The sequence below is a fragment of the Cebus imitator genome, unplaced genomic scaffold (genome assembly GCF_001604975.1).
Source record: "Cebus imitator isolate Cc_AM_T3 unplaced genomic scaffold, Cebus_imitator-1.0 Scaffold318, whole genome shotgun sequence".
Classification (NCBI taxonomy): domain Eukaryota; kingdom Metazoa; phylum Chordata; class Mammalia; order Primates; family Cebidae; genus Cebus; species Cebus imitator.
The window spans coordinates 527,039-545,670 of NW_016107633.1; the positions used below are offsets into that span (position 1 = coordinate 527,039).

Below are 18,632 nucleotides of genomic sequence, written 5' to 3' on the forward strand. Positions count from 1 at the left end.
AGCCAGACTCAGTCTCTACAAAAAAAAAAAATTAGGCAGGCATGGTAGTGCATGGCTGTAGTCTCAGCAGCTCAGGAGGCTGAGGTGGGAGGATTCCTTGAGCCTGGAAGGAGGAGGCTGCAGTGAGCTATGATTGTGCCACTGCACTCCAGCCTGGGGGACATAGTGAGACCCTGTCTCAAAACAAAACACCCCCCAAACCAAACAAACATCTTCAGATCAAGATTCCAGTTCTATGACCCTATGAGGGGAGTACCATGAAATGGCCCCATTTCAGAGATGTGCAAACTGAGGCTGGGCCATGAGGATCCTTGGGTCCCCGGGGGCCTGCCTGACTCTCTGCTCCACCCCTAGAGCTGTCCTGGTTCCAGACGGTGGGGGAGTCGGCGCTGAGCGTAGAGCTCTTCTCCTACCAGGGGGAGCCTCACATCGTGCTGGCACAGCCCTTCGCCAGCCGCTGCCTGATCCTCTCCTGGGACTACAGCCTGCAGCGCTTCCGGCCGGAGGAAGAGCTGCCCGGTGAGCCCCTCCCCGTCCTTCCGCCTGCCCAGCAGCCTGCCTGGCCGGCCTGACCTGCCCCTCCGCCTCCCACCTCCCCACAGCGCCCTCCGTGGTGTCCTGCAAGCCGCTGGTGCTGGGCCCCAGCCTCTTCGTGCTGGCTGCCCGCCTGTGGGGGGGCTCACAGCTGTGGGCCCGGCCCAGCCCCGGCCTGCGCCTGGCCCCGACGCAGACCCTGGCCCCGAGGCGGCTGCTGCGGCCCAATGACGCCGAGCTCCTGTGGCTGGAAGGACAGCCCTGCTTCGTGGTGGCCGACGCCTCCAAGGCGGGCAGCACCACGTTGCTGTGCCGCGACGGGCCCGGCTTTTACCCGCACCAGAGCCTGCACGCCTGGCACCGGGACACGGACGCCGAGGCCCTGGAGCTGGACGGCCGGCCCCATCTGCTGCTGGCCTCGGCCTCCCAGCGGCCCGTGCTCTTCCACTGGACCGGTGGCCGCTTCGAGAGACGCACGGACATCCCTGAGGCAGAGGATGTCTACGCCACACGCCACTTCCAGGCTGGTGGGGACGTGTTCCTGTGCCTCACACGCTACATTGGGGACTCCATGGTGAGGCTGGGCCTGGGGGAGGAGGGGGCACAGCCAGGCCTGACGCTGCAGCTGACTGCCTTTGAGGGTTGGCTTTTTTTTTTCTTTCTTTCTTTTTTTTTTTTTTGAGACGGGAGTCTGGCTCTGTTGCCAGGCTAGAGTGCAGTGGCACGATCTCGGCTCATCTTCGCGTCCTGGGCTCAAGCAATTCTCCTGCCTCAGCTTCCCAAGTAGCTGGGATTACAGGCGCACACCATGATGCTCAGCTAATTTTTGTGTTTTTAGTAGGGACAGGGTTTCACCGTGTTGGCCAAGATGGTCTCGATCTCTTGATCTTGTGATCCGCCCACCTCGGCCTCCCAAAGTGCTGGGATTACAGGCGTGAGCTACCGAGCCCCGCCTCGAGGGCTGGCTTTTCAGCACGGACCCAGTCTTGCACACTAAGCCTCTAAACTCTGACCTAGCCTCACATGCCGACCTTTGAACCAGGACCCCACCCCACACTGATGCCAAGACTGTGACTCCCTCAAAGCTGGCTGACTCCAAACCACTCCCCAGTCCCTGACACTGACGCTGGCCCCAACATCCTGATTCTACCCCCAGATGCTGGCTCTGTGACTCAGATGCATTCCAGACTTCGCAGCCACACCAATCCCCACCCTGACACTGAGCCCCCCCAGGTTCACGCTGGGGTTAAGCCCTGCCCACTCTCTTTCTGCAGTGAGGTGCAGGCAGGGGAGGGTTCTGAGCCTGGAAGGGCCCTGATCTGACTTAGGTGTTCACAGGGTGGTGAACAGACTCAGGGAGCAGGGAGAGGAGCCTCGAGACCAGTAAAGAGGCCGCCAGGATGGTCCAATTGGGAGGGGATAGAGTGCTGCCAGAGGTGGTGGGAGAAATGTCCAACTATAGTAGGTGAAACTGAGTCCACAGCTGAGTGCTTCTGTGTGGGGTGTGAGGGCAAGAGAAGGGCTCAGAACTCCGTGTGTGTGGCTGAACAGCTGGCTGGTGACCTTTATGAAGATAAGAAAGCTGTGGGAGTTTGGGGACCTACAGGCTTCTGCTTCCAAGCTATTCCAGGGCCCTCAGAGCCCCCCCGGGACCCCAGGCTCTCACCGGCCACACCCCCACAGGTCATGCGCTGGGACGGCTCCATGTTTCGTCTGCTGCAGCAACTTCCCTCAAGAGGTGCCCACGTCTTCCAGCCCCTGCTCATCGCCAGGGACCAGCTGGCCATCCTGGGCAGCGACTTCGCCTTCAGCCAGGTCCTCCGCCTTGAGCCTGACAAGGGGCTCCTGGAGCCACTGCAGGAGCTGGGGCCCCCAGCCCTGGTGGCCCCCCGTGCCTTTGCTCACGTCACCATCGCCGGCAGACGCTTCCTCTTTGCTGCTTGCTTTAAGGGCCCCACCCAGATCTACCAGCATCACGAGATCGACCTCAGTGCTTGAGACCCCCAATGGGACTCTGGGCATGGCTGGGGCCCCTGGATGGCCCCTTGGCTGGTTCCCGGCCCCACTTGGGGTGGCGGCTTGCCTGTCAGCTGCTGACCACGGGCCACATTCATCAGCCACAAGTCTAGACCTTAAGCCCACGCACCTGTGGGGGGACATAGAGGGTCCTAGCCTAGTCGACCTCCCAAGCTGCTCACAGGTCTAAAGCAACATCTGGACATCTCTGCTGGGGCAGATTCCCCATCAAAGGCAACCTGGGGGGTGCAGGCTGGTGCACTGCATGGAGTCGAGGTGGGGGTCACGTGCAGAGCTCCATGAGGTCTGGAAGCTCCCCTCTCAACCTTCTCCCACCCTGGTCCCCCTGAAAGCACTGGGGGATTGATGGCATTCCTTTCCCATTCTAAACTCCACACAGCCGATCTGCTTTCCTGGAGAAGCGCCAAACTCGAAGACAACTCAGCGCTGGGCGGGTTCCCCTCTGCTGCTTGTGCGCATGCGTGCGGCCGCCCTGGGCGCTGTGCCTCTTGCGCCTCCTGCGCGTGCGCGGGACACAAGGCGTGCCAGCGAGAAATGTCGCAGGGATCCCGGTGCCCTCCCGGATGGGCGACGGGGGCAAGGACAAGAAGAATCCGAGCTCAATAAATGCGCTGTGCACCCGCCCCGCCCACTGTTGTGGATCCCTGGGAGAGGGTATCTTGTGAAAGCGGAAGTGGTGTCCCTGGAGCAGTGCTCGGAAGGGCCCAGGCGGTGGACTCGTGGTTATGGAGGGACTCAGGGGATGTTTGAGGGATAAAAAGGCATGATGAGGGGACAAGTCACGAGTTTATTTGGGTCTCTTTTTGGGTTCATGTCTCAGGACATTGGAGGAGATATTTTCGGGTGTTTTGAGTTTTAGGCATTTTGTGAGGTGGTTCACGGGAACATTTTGGATGCCTTTTTAGGTACTGGGGAGTCTCAAGGGAGTTTGAGGCTTGTTGGAAGTTCTCACGCTATGCGGCCATTGTGTATAATTAAGGGCAGCATAGGGAATTATTTAAGAGGCTTGCAGGGACATTTGGGTATTTGGAAAGATCTTGTAATAAAGTGAGGTCTCAGGGGTGAGTGAGAGGGTCACAGGGTCTTACTTTTATAAACTGTCTGGACACTGCCATCATGGTGGGATGATCCTATGTCCCAGTTTTCCTGGGATGGTCCAGGGTCCTCTGGAATGTTCCAGTGTTCCATCTGGTTAGAGCTCTCTTTCATTCCTTTTGGCCACTAGTAAATCCCAAATTGCATATGAGGTTCCCAGGGTCTAGGAGGCAGAATGCAGGCCTGTGCCGTGCAACCAGCCACAAGGGAGCAGGCCTGTGGGCTTTTCCCAACAAGCAGGCTCAGCTGCCAGCCTCTGTGCCAGCCTCCAGGGCACACCGACCTTCTCATGGCGCCACAAGCCCCACCCCAAGGCACACATAGGAAGTCTCCAGGCTGCTTGGGCAGAGGCACAATCATTTTAGATTAAAAATTGAACAAAGAGACCCTCCCACGAGAGATGAGATGATGAGGCCTTTCTGTGCAAGAAGTCCCAGCCGAGGAGGAAGAATTCCATTCTGGAGTTCAAGTTTCTGTGCAGAGACAGGACCCGGGGACAGAGAAGGGTCCTCCACCCAGTTTCAGTTGGTCTGTCCTCAGCAGTTATGGGCTGAGCCTGGGAGAGGGATGGGGTCAGTTTGTGAGGGTGGACAGAGTTCTTTCTTTCCAGTGTGCATGCGCATGTGCGGGCCTGCGCGCGCACGCGCGCGCGCACACACACACACCCCACTTCCGTGTTCCCCTCAGCTCCGTGCTGTCCATCTTACCTGGGGTGATGAGAGGTGGAGCCTCCCCTGGACGGTGACTAAGGAGACAAAAGTGGTGAGACCTTTGTCCACCCCATTTGTCCTGTCCCTCCAGGTAGAGGGTTCTCAGCCTGTCCAGACTTGTTTTCCTGGCTGCTTTTCCACTGGGGGGGGAGGGGCGGGGAGGGGGGTTGTGCAATCCCAGGGGCTAATGCATTTCAGGATTTGGGGCCCTCTGGGGATTACCAGCTAGAAACAATGAACCTGGGAAATCTTAGCGGCAGGAACTCTGCGGGGCAGAGTCTGGAGGCCTCTCCTGCTGGGAGAGCTAGCCCTTTCAGGCTGGAAAGCATCTAGCCAGGCTGAGGCAGGCGGGCATGCCAGAACAGCACACATCTTACCCCGGCTTCTGGCGGAACTTGCATTTGCATTTCCCACCTGTTAGGGAGAGGTGAGTGGTCAGGGGAGGGAAGCCCCAGCCCCACCCCACCTGCTCCCCCAGCTCCTCCACTCACTCATGAGGATGATGATGCCCAAGGCACACAGAACCCCGGCACAGATGAGCCCGCCAACCCGAAGCCTGTGCCAGTCTAGGAGGAAAGAGGAGAGGACCTCAGTGCCAGGCTGTGTCCTCCCCATCCATCCTCCCATCCTCTTGATAAATACGTATGGAGCACCTAGGATGCGCAGGGTGCCAGGAACACCACAGTAAGAAAACAGAGTCCGAGGTGCTCACATTCTAGTGCGCACACCAGCAAACAAGATGTCATCGGGGTCAGGCGGAGATGGGTGGTCGGAAGAACAATAAGCAGGGTGGGAGCTGGAAAGACAGAGGGCAGGCTGGGCGTTGTGGCTGACACCTATTAGGATAGTGCAAAAGTAATTGCGTTTTTGGCTGGGTGAGGTGTAATCCCAGCACTTTGGGAGTCCCAGGTGGGCAGATCACCTGAGGTCAGGAGTTTGAGACCAGCCTGGCCAACATGATAAAACCCCATCCCTACTAAAACTACAAAAATTAGCCAGGTGTGGTGACGGGTGCCTGTAATCCCAGCTACTCAAGAGGCTGAGGCTGGAGAATCCTTTGAACCTGGGACCTGGGAGGCAGAGGTTGCAGTGAGCCGAGATCTCGCCATTGCACTCCAGCCTGGGTGACAGAGCAAAACTCTGCCTCAAAAAAAAAAAAAAAAAGTAATTGCATTTTTGCCATTAAAAGCAGTTGCAAAAAAACACAATTATTTTTGCACCAACCTAATATAATCCCAGTGCTTTCGGACTTCAGGAGTTCTAAACCAGCCCGAGCAACATAGCGAGACCCCATCTCTACAAAATATACAAAAATTAGCCAGGCATGGTGGTGCACGCCTGCAGTCCCAACTATTCAGGAGGCTGAGGCAGGAGGATTGCTTGAGCCCAGGAATTTGAGGCTGCAGTGAACTATGGTCACGCCACTACACTCCAGCTTGGGCAACAGACTAAGACCCTGTCTCTAAAAAATTAAGTCAGGGGGCAGCTCTTTTAGAGGGAGTAGTAAGTGAAGGCCTCTCAAGGGGCTGCATCTGAGCAGAGGTGAGGGAGGGAGCCATGCGGGTCTATGGAAGGAAGTGTTCCAGGCATAGGAAGCAGCAAGTGCAGAGGTCTGAGGCTGGCAGTGTGTCTGCTGTGTCTGGGAGGCTTGGAGCAGGAGTGAGGAGCGTGGAGGAGGCGAGGGCAGAGCGGGGAGTGCGGAGCAGGTCACTGGAACCTGGAGGCCAGATGGGGGTTTTGACCGAATTGCTCACTGCCTCCAGCGAAGCTGCTGCCTGAAGTCCAGGAAGTTTTCTCAAGTCAACACTTCTCCCAGCAGTTGATCTGAACCAAACAATGGGTCCTTCCAAACTGTCCTCACCTCCTGCTTGTGTCTAACCATCTTGCTGGAATAGAACCTTCCCAAAAGCCAGGTTGCCGCCTCTAGTTCCTTTAATCCACCGTGTGGACCATTCATTGCCTCCATCCTATCTTTGTCCTGTGATGCTCACATCAGACCCTCACCCAACCCTGTGTGGGAACCCTTGACACCAAAGCAATATGTGGGGTTGAAGGGAAGGGAATGGGGGCACCAGCTCTCACCATAGTAGAAAGGACTGTTTTTATCTGCAAAGAAAGAAATAAGATCATGAATCCAGGATAACAGCCAGGAGCTGTTATCAATCAGGGCCCCCTCAGGGAGAATTTGGGGGTGGGACGGGTGAAAGAGTCCAGTCTGACTCACCTTCCGGGTCATTGGCATCCAGGACAGGCAAGCCTGGTGGGAGAAGAGGGGAGGGAGCAGAGATGGTGATGCTGGCCTCAGCCAAGCCCTTGGAGCCTCAGAGGCCTCGGGAAAGGGTCCCCTGAGGGACAGGGGTCGGGTCACTGAGCAGCCGCCTCATCCCATCTTATCCCATAGTGGAAATGTGGACTCGCCCACTCAGCCCCACACCTCCGAGTCAAGCCAGCATTCTGCCACCTGAAATTGGGTCTAATCTGGGAGGTTTTTGGCCACCGTTTGGTCTCATGTTTCCAGACACGTGGTTAATCTATGCCTCCTGCAGCAGCGGGGGACTTTTCTGGTCAAGATGACAGATGGTTTCAGTTCCCAGCTTCCTGTTTCCCCAAATCCTATCATGCTCAAAGCCCATCCTCCTGTTTCCGCCATATCTACACCCACCTGGTCTGGTGTTTGCACATTATTGAAAGTGACTGACTATTATACACTTAAATAGACTTTATTGAAAATGTGATTTTATATCACTACCCTGCGGAGAATACTAGTCTTGCCCTACGTAATGGATAAAAAGTATGCCTGTAATCTCAGAGCTTTGGGAGGCTGAGGTGGGAGGATCCGTTGAGCCTGGGAGGTCAAGGCTGCATTGAAAAGGTAAAAAAAGAGTTGGGTGCAGTGGCTCAGGCCTGTAGTCCTGAGCTTTGGGAGGCCAAGGTGGGAGGATTACTTGAAGTCAGGAGACCAGCCTGGCCAATATGATGAAACCATGTCTCTTCTAAAAATACAAAAATTAGCCAGGCATGGCGGCACACGCCTGTAATCCCAGCTACTTGGAGGCTGAGGCAGAAGAATCACTTGAACTTGGGAGGTAGAGGTTGCAGTGAGCCGAGATCATGCCACTGCACTCCAGCCTGGGTGACAGAGCAAAACTCTGTCTCAAAAAAAAAAAAGGAAAAAAATGTATGTTGGAAGGTGTTAAAGGTGCAGTTGCACGCAGCCGAGCCTGCTCCTTCAAGTTTTTAGAAAATTTACAAGAGAACTGGCCGGAGAGTTATCTTCTTTCAGTGCTTTGAAGGTGTCATTTCTTCTAGCTGCCCTTATTTCTGTTTAATAGTCAATCAGGGCTGGTGTGGTGGCACACACCTGTAATCCCAGCACTTTGGAAGCCTGAAGTGGGAGGATCAAACTCAGCCAGGGGTTTGAGACCAGCTTGGGCAACATAGTGAGACCCCATCTCTGCAAAACATTTAAAAATAAGCTGGGCATGGTGGTGTGTGTCTGGAGTCCTAGCTGTGTAGGAGGCTAAGAGAGCAGGATTGTTTGACCGCAGGAGTTCAAGGCTATGGTTAACTGTGATCGTGCCATTGCGCTCGAGCCTGAGCAATAGAGACTCAGGAAAAAAAAAAAAAAACAGAAGAGAGTGAGAGAATGGGGAAGACGGTGACTTTGCAGCTGTGCAAGCCAGCTCTTCCTGTGTCTCCCTGGCAATCACTGGTTTGACTTTTCTTAATTTTTTTTGAGACAGAGTTTCACTCAGGCTGGAGTGCAATGGTGCAATCTCAGCTCACTGTACATCCACTTCCCAGGTTCAAGCAATTCTCCTTGCTCAGCCTCCCAAGTAGCTGGAATTACAGGCGCGCACCACCACACCTGGCTAATTTTGTTTTTCTATGTTGGTCAGGCTGGTCTTGAACTCCCGACCTCACTTGATCCACCCGCCTTGGCCTCCCAAAGAGCTGAGGTTACAGGAGAGAGCCACTGCACCCAGCTAATTTTGTATTTTTAGCAGAGACGGGGTTTCGCCGTGTTGATCAGGCTGGTCTCGAACTCCCGACCCAGGTGATCCTCCTGCCTCAGCCTCCAAGAGAGCTGGGCTTACAAGTGTGAGCCACTGCATATGGCCAGTTTGACTTTTCTTACCCTCAAGGAGATGCTGTCCTAACATTTACCATCTCCCTGGGGAGGTAGAAAAGCACAGGAGAGAGACAGAGGCTTGGCTGTCCCCCAGCCGGGGGATCCAGGGGAAAAAGCAGTGGAGGGATGGGTACTCACCTGCCAGGAACACGAGCAGGCCCAGGGTCACCTTCTGCATGTCAGAGTGCTGGCCTAGAGGGGTGGCGGGAGGTCTGGCCTTAGCAGCGCCACTGGGATGCTGGCCCTGTGCCTGTGGCTCCCCAACCCTCCTCCCCTGCTGCCCAGGTGGGGTGTGCAGCTCACCCCGGGCAGGCAGGCTGGCACTGGGACTCGCTGGGCTGAGAGCAGCCGTGCCATGGAGTGGGGCCTGGGTGGAACCCAGGCCTGACTCGGGAACAGCCGTAATAACTCACTGGACACCGACTTCAGGCTTTCCGTGAATCGCCCACCACCAAACGGGGGTGCCACTGCCTGCTGTTACCCTTATTGGACAGATGGGGAAACTGAGGCTCTGAGAGGTGAAACTAGGTGCCCTCGCCAGGAAGCAGGATTTAAAGCAGGCCTGGCTCCCCAGCAGCTGCTCCTAACTCAGGGCTGTAAGGGCCTTGGGTGTTTGGGGAAGCGGGGTGCTGGGAGCCAGGTGGCAGGAGGCCCGATTCCCCAGAGTGTCTCCACAGACAGCTCGGAGCCTGCCTGGCCCTGCCAGGACACGGCAGACTTCAGGCTGCGGACTGAGCAGGTTCTTCAAGCTGCTCAGGGCAGGGTGTGGGAAGGAGATGACTTGAGGCTGGGACTGTGGGTAGAGGGAAACAAACTTGGCTTGGCTGCATGTTCCCCTGAACCTCCCATCCCCTCACCCCCACCCTCGCCCTTCCCAGTCCCAGCCCTGGCCCTGCCTAGCCTGGGTCCCCAGCCCAGCCCCTGACCTGACCCCAGGCCCTCGAGGCAGCAAACACTTTCTCTTTCCCAGACAGGCCTGCTCAGCAAAAGGAACGCGTTTCTCTCTCCCTCCTGACCTGGCATCAGTCCTGCCCTCCCCCCAGCCTGCGAGACTGCAGCAAGCCCCTGGACGCTGTGCATGCCCTTCCCCGCCCTGCCTCTGCCCAACTGCTGAGCACATAGTTATCATAATTTTGTTTTTTTTGAGGCAGAGTTTTGCGCTGTCGCCTAGGCTGGAGTGCAGTGGCATGATCTCAGCTCACTGCAACCTCTGCCTCAGCCTCCCGAATAACTGAGACTACAGGCAAGCGCCAGCATGCCCCACTAATTTTTGTATGTTTAACAGAGATAGGGTTTCACCATGTTGGCCAGGCTGGCCTCAAACTCCTGACCTCAGGTGATCTGCCCACCTCGGCCTCCCTAAGTGCTGGGATTACGGGTTTGAGCCACCGCACCTGGCCTAGTTACAATTTTGATAGCGAGAGCTGGCACTTCCTCGCCCTCGCCCTGGGGTGCACACTGACCTTGCTGTGTTCTCCCTCACCTAACCTCCCAGCAACCCTGAGGTCATCCCCTAGTCTGCATTTCATAGATGGCAGAAATGCTGAGAGAGGGTGCTGCCAGCACCCAATGGTGCGGGTGGTCCCTGCTGGTTGGCACAGACTCCTCCCTCTGCCCCCCCCCCCCCCCCCGGGGCCTGGGAATCCTCTCCGCTTCCCGGTTAATTCCAGATGCTGGACTCACAGTTTTAGTTTGAGCATCCATTTCTTTTCCTTTTTTGGGGGGCTTGGGGGGGAAGAAAGCCTGAGACTTTGGGAGCTTTACTGAGGCCCAAGAAGTGTTTAGAACCCCCAAGAGAGTGGGGGTGGGGGAGCTGGCATGGGTGGGTGGGCAAGACCACGTGGTGGATATGGGCACAGGTGGTAGGTGGCCTGCCTGTGGTCTGAAGCTGTCACCCACGACCATATGAATCCTGGTAATCCCCGCAGATGCGGGCTGAGTGTCTGCCCGCGGGGCGTGTTCTCAGCTTCCCACTTTTTAACTCATATAATCTCTGCAGCTTCATGCAGGGGCACTATGATTAGCCCACTCTGCAGCTGTAATCCTGTGACCCTGCAAATTCATCTTAAAGTCCTATGCTCTGTCACCGTGGCTGTTGAGTCTCACCTCTTAAGCCTCTTTCCGGGGGCTCCTCCAAGCCACCTCTGGCCTGCGACGCCCCACTATTCCCCCTTCCCATGTTGTCATCCAGCCGAGACTGACAGATGGTATCTGCCTCGCCCAGCCTCTGCATAACAATGTCCAGCCCCACATTTCCGGAGGCTGCGGGGAGCCGGGAGCTGGGTCTGCCCTCATATCCCCTGTTCAGGCTGTTGTTTGAAGAGGCCCCAGCTGCTCCTGAACCGATGTGGTCGGCGGGCAGGTTAGAGAGGAAGGCGGCCCTGCAGCTGGCACTCTGTCCACCTGCTGTGATTCTTCCTGGCCACGAGGTCCCAGTGCCCACCTGAGGACTGTCTCCCCAACCTGCCCTCTGCTATCCCCAATTCCTCCATGACATGGGAGAAGGGGCTCATCTTCAAGGGTGAGCAGAAGGGTCCCACCCACTCTGTGCACCTCAAACTTCCCAAGCAACTCCCCATTTACAGCTTCCCCCAGCAGCCCCATCCTCTTTTCCTAGAGGTCTCCAGAATCCAGATTCCCCGCAATGCCTGGACTCCCTGGGTCCACCCAGCACTCCTTATCCATCCAGATGCCCCGAGTCCATTTACACACCACTGGTCCACTTGGATACCCCTACCTACCCAGGTACCCCCTCTTCTCCACCCAGATATCCCCAGCCCAGATACCCCCAATCCATGCAGGCCTCAGTCTTCCCAGACAACCCAACCGCACTTACAGGTTCTGCCCTCACCCAGCCGGCTCAACCAGTCGCTGAGAGGAGGCTAGGGGGAAAGGGCCATTAGGGGAAGGGTCTTTCTCCTATCTCCTGGCTCCAGAAACGCACCTCAAAAGATTTTATGCTCTTTAACAGCTGAGCTTCTATGTGGTGGGGGCAGTGGGTGGGTAGGTTCTCCCTAATTTAGGGGCAGAGCCAGGGAGGGCTTGGAGGAAGGGGCCCCAGCTGCTCACCTATGTGGTTCACCAGGCTGATCAGAGGTTCCAGAAGTCGGGGCTGCCAGGCGGAGTCCTGCCTTTATCCGAAGCTGCCACGCCCTAAGCAAACCTGGGCAGGTAGAAAACAAGTTAGATGCCCTAAGGCCCAGGGGCTCCATTCCTGCTCTTAAAGAGACAGCTTCACCCCCTCCCCAGCCTCAGGCATCAGGTTGCTCCCTGGGATTCCCAGGGCCACAGCAGCCTCAGGTGAGAAGGAGAATTAGATGGGCTGGAACTCGGCCTCTGGAATTAAGGAAGGAGTTTATCCAGTCTCCTGATCCCAGGAGAGGACCTTAAAAGGGGAAGTTCTGGGGGTCTTTTTTTTTTTTTTCGGACAGAGTTTTGCTCTTGTTGCCCAGGCTGGAGTGCAATGGCACAATCTCAGCTCACCACAACCTCCATCTTCTGGGTTCAAGTGATTCTCCTGCCTCAGGCTCCCGAGTAGCTGGGATTATAGGCATGTGCCACCACGCCTGGCTAATTTCATATTTTTAGTAGAGACAAGGTTTCTCCATGTTGGTCAAGCTGGTCTCGAACTCTCGACCTCAGGTGATCCACCCATCTCAGCCTCCCAAAGTGCTGGGATTATAGGCGTGAGACACGTCACCCTGCAGGTTCCGGGGTCTTTAAAGGACAGAGCCTCCCGGGCCATGGAGGGACGATGGTGGTGATGCGTTGGTGTTTCGACCTCACTTCTTTTCCTTAGATGATGTGTTTGCCTGATGGAAGGATTGCTGGCAATTGTGGGGAACTTAAAGTCTCCTTCCAGGCCACATCTTGCTTGCTGGTACAGTTTCAGGGTCAGCAGAAGATGCTGGGATGACCAAAGTCAGGAGATGGGGCAGGGATGGATATGGGGGAGCGGCTGGAATGGCAGGGAGGGGTTGGGGTGGGGACTGTGGGACCTTAGGCCTGGTCATCACCCGCTTCCTGCCCTGGGGAGAATGAGAACTGGCTCCCAGGCATCAGGCTGAAGTTTCCTAGCCAGGCTCTTTCCATGGGTGCTGAGAGCCAGATGGCTGGGTCTACAGAGTGGGCGCTGCTGGGGGCGGCAGCCTCCCAGTCCAGATAAGGCCCCTGCACTGTGCGAGTCCCCCTCCCCCTTCCCTCCTCCCTCTCCTGCCTCTCCTCCTCCAGGCATTCCTTCCGGATGGGGTCTGTGCAGGCCCTCCCATGGTCCCGGTTGGGGGTGCCCCCTCCCCTCAATTCCGCCTTCTTAGACAGAGGGACTTTTGTCTGGGGGCTGGATGGAGAACAAGGATTCTTTGAGCGGTTGGCGGAGGATTGGGGTCACGGGGAGGGGTAGGGCCAGGAAAGGGGTAGCTCTGCCCTGGCCACCAGCTGGACTCCAGGCGACCCCAACACCATCGTGGGGGCGGGGAGGAGGGCCACAGGGCCAGGCCAGGGAGAGGCAGCTGCTGGGAGTGTGAAGCACAGGACAGGAAAAGGGGGTTCGGGTCAAGGCTCTGCCGGGAACTGGCCTGCTGGGGACAGAGAGAAGGACCCCCCCACCCCAGTTCCCATCGAGGAGGGATGGGGGTGGGCAATGCTCACCCAGAGCTACACCCTTTCTCTCTGTGGTTCCCTGGGGCAAGCTGTCAATCCCAGGCCTTCCCTAGACAAGGACAAGGCTCCCTCCTACCCCTGTGAAGGAGGGGTCAGTCCCCACAAGGAAGGGAGGGCCCTCAGGGTAGGGCTCCAAGCAAGAGGCCCAGGAAGAGATAGAAACAGGAAGGAGAGGCCTGGGGGCCAAGTCAGTGTAGCTAAGGGGGTCTTTGTGACTGGGCAGATAGCATTTTCCCCAGACCCTTCAAGCTTGATTGTGTCTGGGACGACCCCTTGGGGGTCTTGGGAGTGGAATGGTTTCTCCCTCTGCTGGGAAGCCTGGGAACTGCAGGCATCTGAGAGCAAGTTGTGGTGTGGGCAGAGTAGCTGGGGAGGGTGGGGGGAGCTCTGCCTTTCACCTGAACAGGGTGAACAGGAGAACGGTTGTCTAAAACTCCTGGAGGAATCCCACTGCCCATGGATGGATACAGAAGTACTTTCCAGACAGATTGCTAAGGGAAAAAATAAAAACAAGGTGGAGGGAAACCCTGGAGCGTGCTGTCATTTGTGAGCGGTAAAATATTGCATATGCATATACTTCTAATGAATAAAATATTTTTGGGGATTGGCATCCAGGGCTGCTTCTGGGGAGGAGAACTGGGAGGCTGGACGATGGGGTGGAAGTGAGACTCACTCGGCATCACGAGCCCTCTTGTAGTTTTTGAATTTTGCATCCTGAAAATGTACTACCTTAAAGAGGTTTAATTTTTAAAATTGGGTTCGAATTTTTAAAAAATTTTCCAGGTCAAGCAAAACACATCTAACGGCTGGTTTCAATCCGGAAACCAGCAATTAGAGCCTTCTGACAATCTCTCAATGTTCTGTAGTTTTAAACACCATGATCTTACATTCTGACGTACAGATGTTTACGGGATTTTACACAAGCCAGGTCAGCCATAAATTCTTCCTGGGCTGGACATGAACATGCTGCATCCAAGTGTGTGCTAGGCTGGGGCTGGGGCTGGGCTGGGGCTGGGCTGGGGCTGAGGAGGATTCTGAGACCCCAGTGTGATGAGCACACAGAGACTCTTAGAAAGGGCTATGGGACTGGGTGAGGTGGCTCACGCCTGTAATCCCAGCACTTTGGGAGGCTGAGGTGGGCAGACCATGAGGTCAGGAGCTCGAGACCAGCCTGGGCAACATGCTGAAACCCCATCTCTACTAAAAATACAAAAATTAGCCGGGCATGATGGTGGGCGCCTGTAATCCCAGTTGGGAGGCTGAGGCACAAGAATCGCTTGAACCCGGGAGGTGGAGGGGGCAGTGAGCTGAGATCGCACCATTGCACTCCAGCCTGGGTGACAGAGTGAGACTCCCATCTCAAAAAAAAAAAAAGAAAAGAAAAGAAAAAAAGAAGAAAAAGGGCTATGGGGAACGGAGTTTGTGCAGTCACTTGCCCCCTATCAGGAATGAGGTGTCCTTTGGTTTGGAGTGAGTCTTCCGGCCAATTTGACTTCAGTTATGTTTTAAAGGCACAGAGGTAATAGGTTTCATATATTAATATATTGCATATAATATAGATAATAAACATATTAGAAAAAGGTTCTTTTTTTTTTTTTTTTTGAGACGGAGTTTCGCTCTTGTTACCCAGGCTAGAGTGCAATGGCGCGATCTCGGCTCACCGCAACCTCCGTCTCCTGGGTTCAAGCAATTCTCCTGCCTCAGCCTCCCGAGTAGCTGGGACTACAGGCGTGCGCCACCATGCCCAGCTAATTTTTGTATTTTTAGTAGAGACGGGGTTTCACCATGTTGACCAGGATGGTCTCGATCTCTTGACCTCGTGATCCACCCGCCTCGGTCTCCCAAAGTGCTGGGATTACAGGCTTGAGCCACCGCGCCCGGCTAAATGTTCTTTTTTTTTGCTTTTGGAATCATTTGGCCCCGAAGAACCTGTTGAGGCTGCAAATGGCTGTGATTTCTCCATATCCTGGGAATCCTTGCAAAATGAAAAAAAAACAAATCTACAAATAGTTTCTGAATATCACAGGCTTTTCAGGAACGCCGAATTGAAGCACAAAACCAATGTCATAGCATGTTATACCACCACTGATTCAAACTTTTATTGATTTTGTCTCAATAATTTCATTGCTCTTTATTTAATTAAGGCTGAGAGTGTTTCTGCAGGCTCCCTGCCCTAGAGAGGGCAGCCTGGAGGCACCCCCAGCCAGGAGAGGGTGCTGGTTGGGTGGAGCTCTGCCTTTGCAGGCAGAGTCTGAGCGGCCAGGCTGACTGCCTGAGAGGTGCGGTCACAGCCATACACAAGGTCCCACTTCCTGGGCAAGATTGGGCTAGAGATGTCAGGGTCTCCCAGGTTCAATCCATTCTCCTGCCTCAGCCTCCTGGGTAGCTGGGACTACAGGCACGTGCCACCATGCCTGGCTAATTTTTTGTATTTTTAGTAGAGACAGGGTTTCACCATGCTGGCCAGGATGGTCTCGATCTCCTGACCTCATGAACCACCCACCTCAGCCTCCCAAAGTGCTGGGATTACAGGTGTGAGGCACTGCGCCCGGCCTCTGTTTGCTTGTTTTGTGGTGCTATCTGCCTCCCCTGCTAGTGCCTCCGCTCCTCTCAGGAATTTTCATCTGAATTATAGAATAGGGCCTGGCACATAGTGGGTGCTCACGAAGTATCTGTTAATTACCAGGCTGGGCACAGTGGCTCACACCCATAGACCCAGCACTTTGCAGGGACCGAGGTGGGAGGATCCTTTGAGTCCGGGAGTTCAAGACCAGCTTGGGCGACATAGAAAGATCTCATCTCTAAAAAAATAAAAATAAAAATAAATTTAAAAGAATTATAAAAGAAAGGTTTTCTCCTCTACCCCCACCCCCACCCCCATCTGAGGAGGCCTTGCAGGAGCTGAGGTGGGGTGCTGAGGGCAGAGCTGCTGATGGGGGCAGGGAGCATGGAGGAATGGATTTGTTAGCCAGCTTCCCCATCAAAGCAGGGGAGGGCAGTGAAGGTCAGGTGTATGGCTGGGGGTCCTGGGTGTGGGCAGGAGCTACAGGGAAGCAGGAGAGGGCAGGGAACACATTTGTCACTAGACATCTGGGACAGGGACTATCTGGTTCAAGTGGGAGCCCTGCAGCCCCCTCCCAGCCTGACTCCATCCCTAAGAGAAGGGTCTCAAACTGGCGGTCCCAGGGTGGAATCCAACCGTTACACCTTTCCTTTAGTTTACAAAGCGCTGCAAAAATGCAGAATTGCTAACATTTCAACAGCAGACGTTTCAACATAACAAGCTGTGTTTCCAGCAACTCGGGAAAGGCCTGGCCTAAAAGGACTCCCATTTCCACCTGGAAGCCATTGCTGGGGTGGCAGATTTGTCACCCTGGGGTGACCCACACCCCAGCTCTGCCTGGTTTGAGGCTTCACGGCAGGGGTGGGGGGAGGGAGGATTGGAGGGTTGGAGGGAGGAAGGGAGGGAGGGAGGGAGAGTGGGGCTTGGGGTTGCTCCATCCCAGACTTGCTCTGGTCACCTCCCATCTCAGAGCTGCTTTCTACCTACAAGGCCATGAGTACAGCACGGACTGCACAGGTGCAGCCTTGGAGGTGCCTTAGGGCGTGGTTTTCACAGCAGAGGTCCCCGTACTGTCCTCCCAAGTCCAGGAAGAGAGGGCGCATCCGCCTGAGGATCCAGGAAGAGAGCCCGGCTAATTTTTGCAATTTTTTAGTAGAGATGGGGTTTCACCATGTTGGTCACGCTGGTCTTGAACTCCAGACCTCAAGTGATCTGCCCACCTTGGCCTCCCAAAGTGCTGGGATTACAAGCGTGAGTCACCGTGCCTGGCCCTTAAAAATAAAATATTAAAATTAACACAAAATAATAAATCACAAGATAAAAAACACCAAAAGAGTGGAGGGAAAAGTAAAGTTTGAACCAGGTAAACAAACAGTTAAGGAAACAGAATTTAATTGAACTTAAGAAACTATATATTTATGTATATTACTATATAGTATATATTAAATAATTTATCTATATATTTTTATCTTTTTAATACAAGCCTGTGTTCTTGTTGGCCCTCCCACAGCGTTTCCCTTTTCCTTCCTCCTGGATCAGTTCTCCATGTTCCACTGCCCCTCGGGTCCCAGCTCTGCTCCTTCCTGTCTGTGGATGATTTAACCCCTCCTGGCCACCCAGCCCGGGCCCCAGCCCGGTAGGAGCTTCAAGTCTCTGAGGCTGGTGCTGGGGCTGGCAGGCACCCTCCTGGCTGCAGAGGCAGGACCATGAGTCTGCAGTTCTAAGAGCCTGGCTGGCACCCTCTGCTGGGGGGAGGCACTGCCTGCTGGCAGCCGGGGCCCATCTCCACATCCCTTTCCCCCTGCACCCGGGCATCCAAGAAGGCAGCCAGCGCCAGTGCCACACCCCTGCTCAGGCCTGAGTCATTGACCCGATTGCTGACTGTCTCTCTATTCTCAACCAACAACCCTGGCGCTTGCGGCCTCAGGACTTAACTGCCTTTGGGGAGTTATTCTTCCACCTGGGGAAACTGAGGCACCCAGGCTTAGTTGCTTGGCAGCAAGTCACCCAGTTTATGAAGGGGAAGTCAGGATTTTAACCCACATCTGGCGCGTACACACCCTGTGTGATTGCCGGGGGTCACGGGGAGTACTAAAAATCAACAGGGGCCCACATAACCTTGAGGGCCCCAGGAACAGACAGCAGGGTTTGAAGAGGGGATAAGACCCCAGAGAGTATTTCCAGAGCCATCCACTTCTCCCCTCCCACTGCTCTTACCCTGGCGCAGCCTCTGTCCCCTCCAGCCTGGAGGTCCTAGAGCCTCCTCCCTGGTCTGCCCCCCCCCTGCCCTCAGTCTGTTCCCACCTGCAGCCAGAGGGAGCCTGGGACCACCTGAGCCCTGTCAGGGCCAGCCTGGCTCAGAGCACTGTCCTGGGAGCACCTCTCTCCAGGCAAAAGCAAAGTCCTCACTAGCCCCATAAGTCCCTTCCATCTGGTCCCCATTACCTCTCTGACCTCATCATCTCCTCTCCCCTACCCTCACTCACTCAGCTCCAGCCATACCAACCTCCCTGCGGCTCCTCCATCGCACCAGGCACCATCCAGCCCCTGCTGGACCCACCCCTAGGTGTGCACATGGACCTCTCTCTCCTCTTTCTTGGGGTTCTGCTCAAATATCACCTTCTCAAGGAGGTTTTCCTTGGCTTCTCCATTTAAAACCATGTTTTCTGTCTAGAAGCCACCACCACCCCTCCCCGTCCTGTTGTGTATTTTCTTCCCTCACACGCACGCATACTGCCTCCTGACAAACTGTGTAATTCGCACTTACTGGTCATGGCTATTGCCTCTCTCCCGTCTGGAATCTCAGCTCCACAAGGGAGAGATCTTGACCGTTCCACACGCTGCCATTTCCCCAGCACTGAGTCTAGGGTCTGGCACATAGTAGGTGCTCAGGAAGTATTTA

General features: G+C 55.3%; 3 protein-coding genes across 4 annotated transcripts in view; 1 reads left to right on the plus strand and 2 right to left on the minus strand.

Moving 5' to 3' along the window:
- The window catches only part of LGI4 (leucine rich repeat LGI family member 4), a 22,539-nt gene extending 19,341 nt beyond the window's left edge, over window positions 1–3,198 (plus strand). For both annotated transcript variants that reach the window (XM_037729850.1, XM_017504156.2), the window contains exons 8-10: window positions 355–519; window positions 603–1,108; window positions 2,218–3,198. In XM_037729850.1, the coding sequence (XP_037585778.1) occupies window positions 355–519; window positions 603–1,108; window positions 2,218–2,532 (986 nt within the window). In that variant the 3' untranslated portion in view covers window positions 2,533–3,198. The remainder of the gene's footprint in view (window positions 1–354; window positions 520–602; window positions 1,109–2,217) is intronic.
- Window positions 3,199–4,003: 805 nt separating this feature from the next.
- On the minus strand, window positions 4,004–11,652 carry FXYD3 (FXYD domain containing ion transport regulator 3). Its single transcript, XM_017504176.2, has 8 exons — window positions 11,571–11,652; window positions 8,647–8,698; window positions 6,601–6,633; window positions 6,459–6,482; window positions 4,868–4,942; window positions 4,754–4,790; window positions 4,374–4,411; window positions 4,004–4,222 (listed from the first exon to the last, which is right to left on the minus strand). The coding sequence occupies exons 2-8, from the start codon at window positions 8,684–8,686 to the stop codon at window positions 4,203–4,205; spliced, it is 267 nt and encodes an 88-aa protein (XP_017359665.1). The 5' UTR covers window positions 8,687–8,698; window positions 11,571–11,652; the 3' UTR covers window positions 4,004–4,202.
- Window positions 11,591–18,632, minus strand: part of LOC119467690 (alpha-tectorin-like) — a 12,651-nt gene continuing 5,609 nt past the window's right edge. The window contains exon 3 of the mRNA XM_037729824.1: window positions 11,591–11,671. Within this exon, the coding sequence (XP_037585752.1) occupies window positions 11,642–11,671 (30 nt within the window). The 3' untranslated portion in view covers window positions 11,591–11,641. The remainder of the gene's footprint in view (window positions 11,672–18,632) is intronic.

Excerpts from the sequence above, each read along its gene's own strand:
- FXYD3 (XM_017504176.2), bottom strand. The coding sequence starts at position 8,686 with ATGCAGAAGGTGACCCTGGGCCTGCTCGTGTTCCTGGCAG. Across the intron at positions 6,634-8,646 it reads CCTGCTCGTGTTCCTGGCAG|GCTTGCCTGTCCTGGATGCC; the intron begins GTGAGTACCCAT and ends TTCTCCCACCAG. Across the intron at positions 4,223-4,373 it reads TCCACCTCTCATCACCCCAG|GCTCAGCCCATAACTGCTGA; the intron begins GTAAGATGGACA and ends TCCCTCTCCCAG.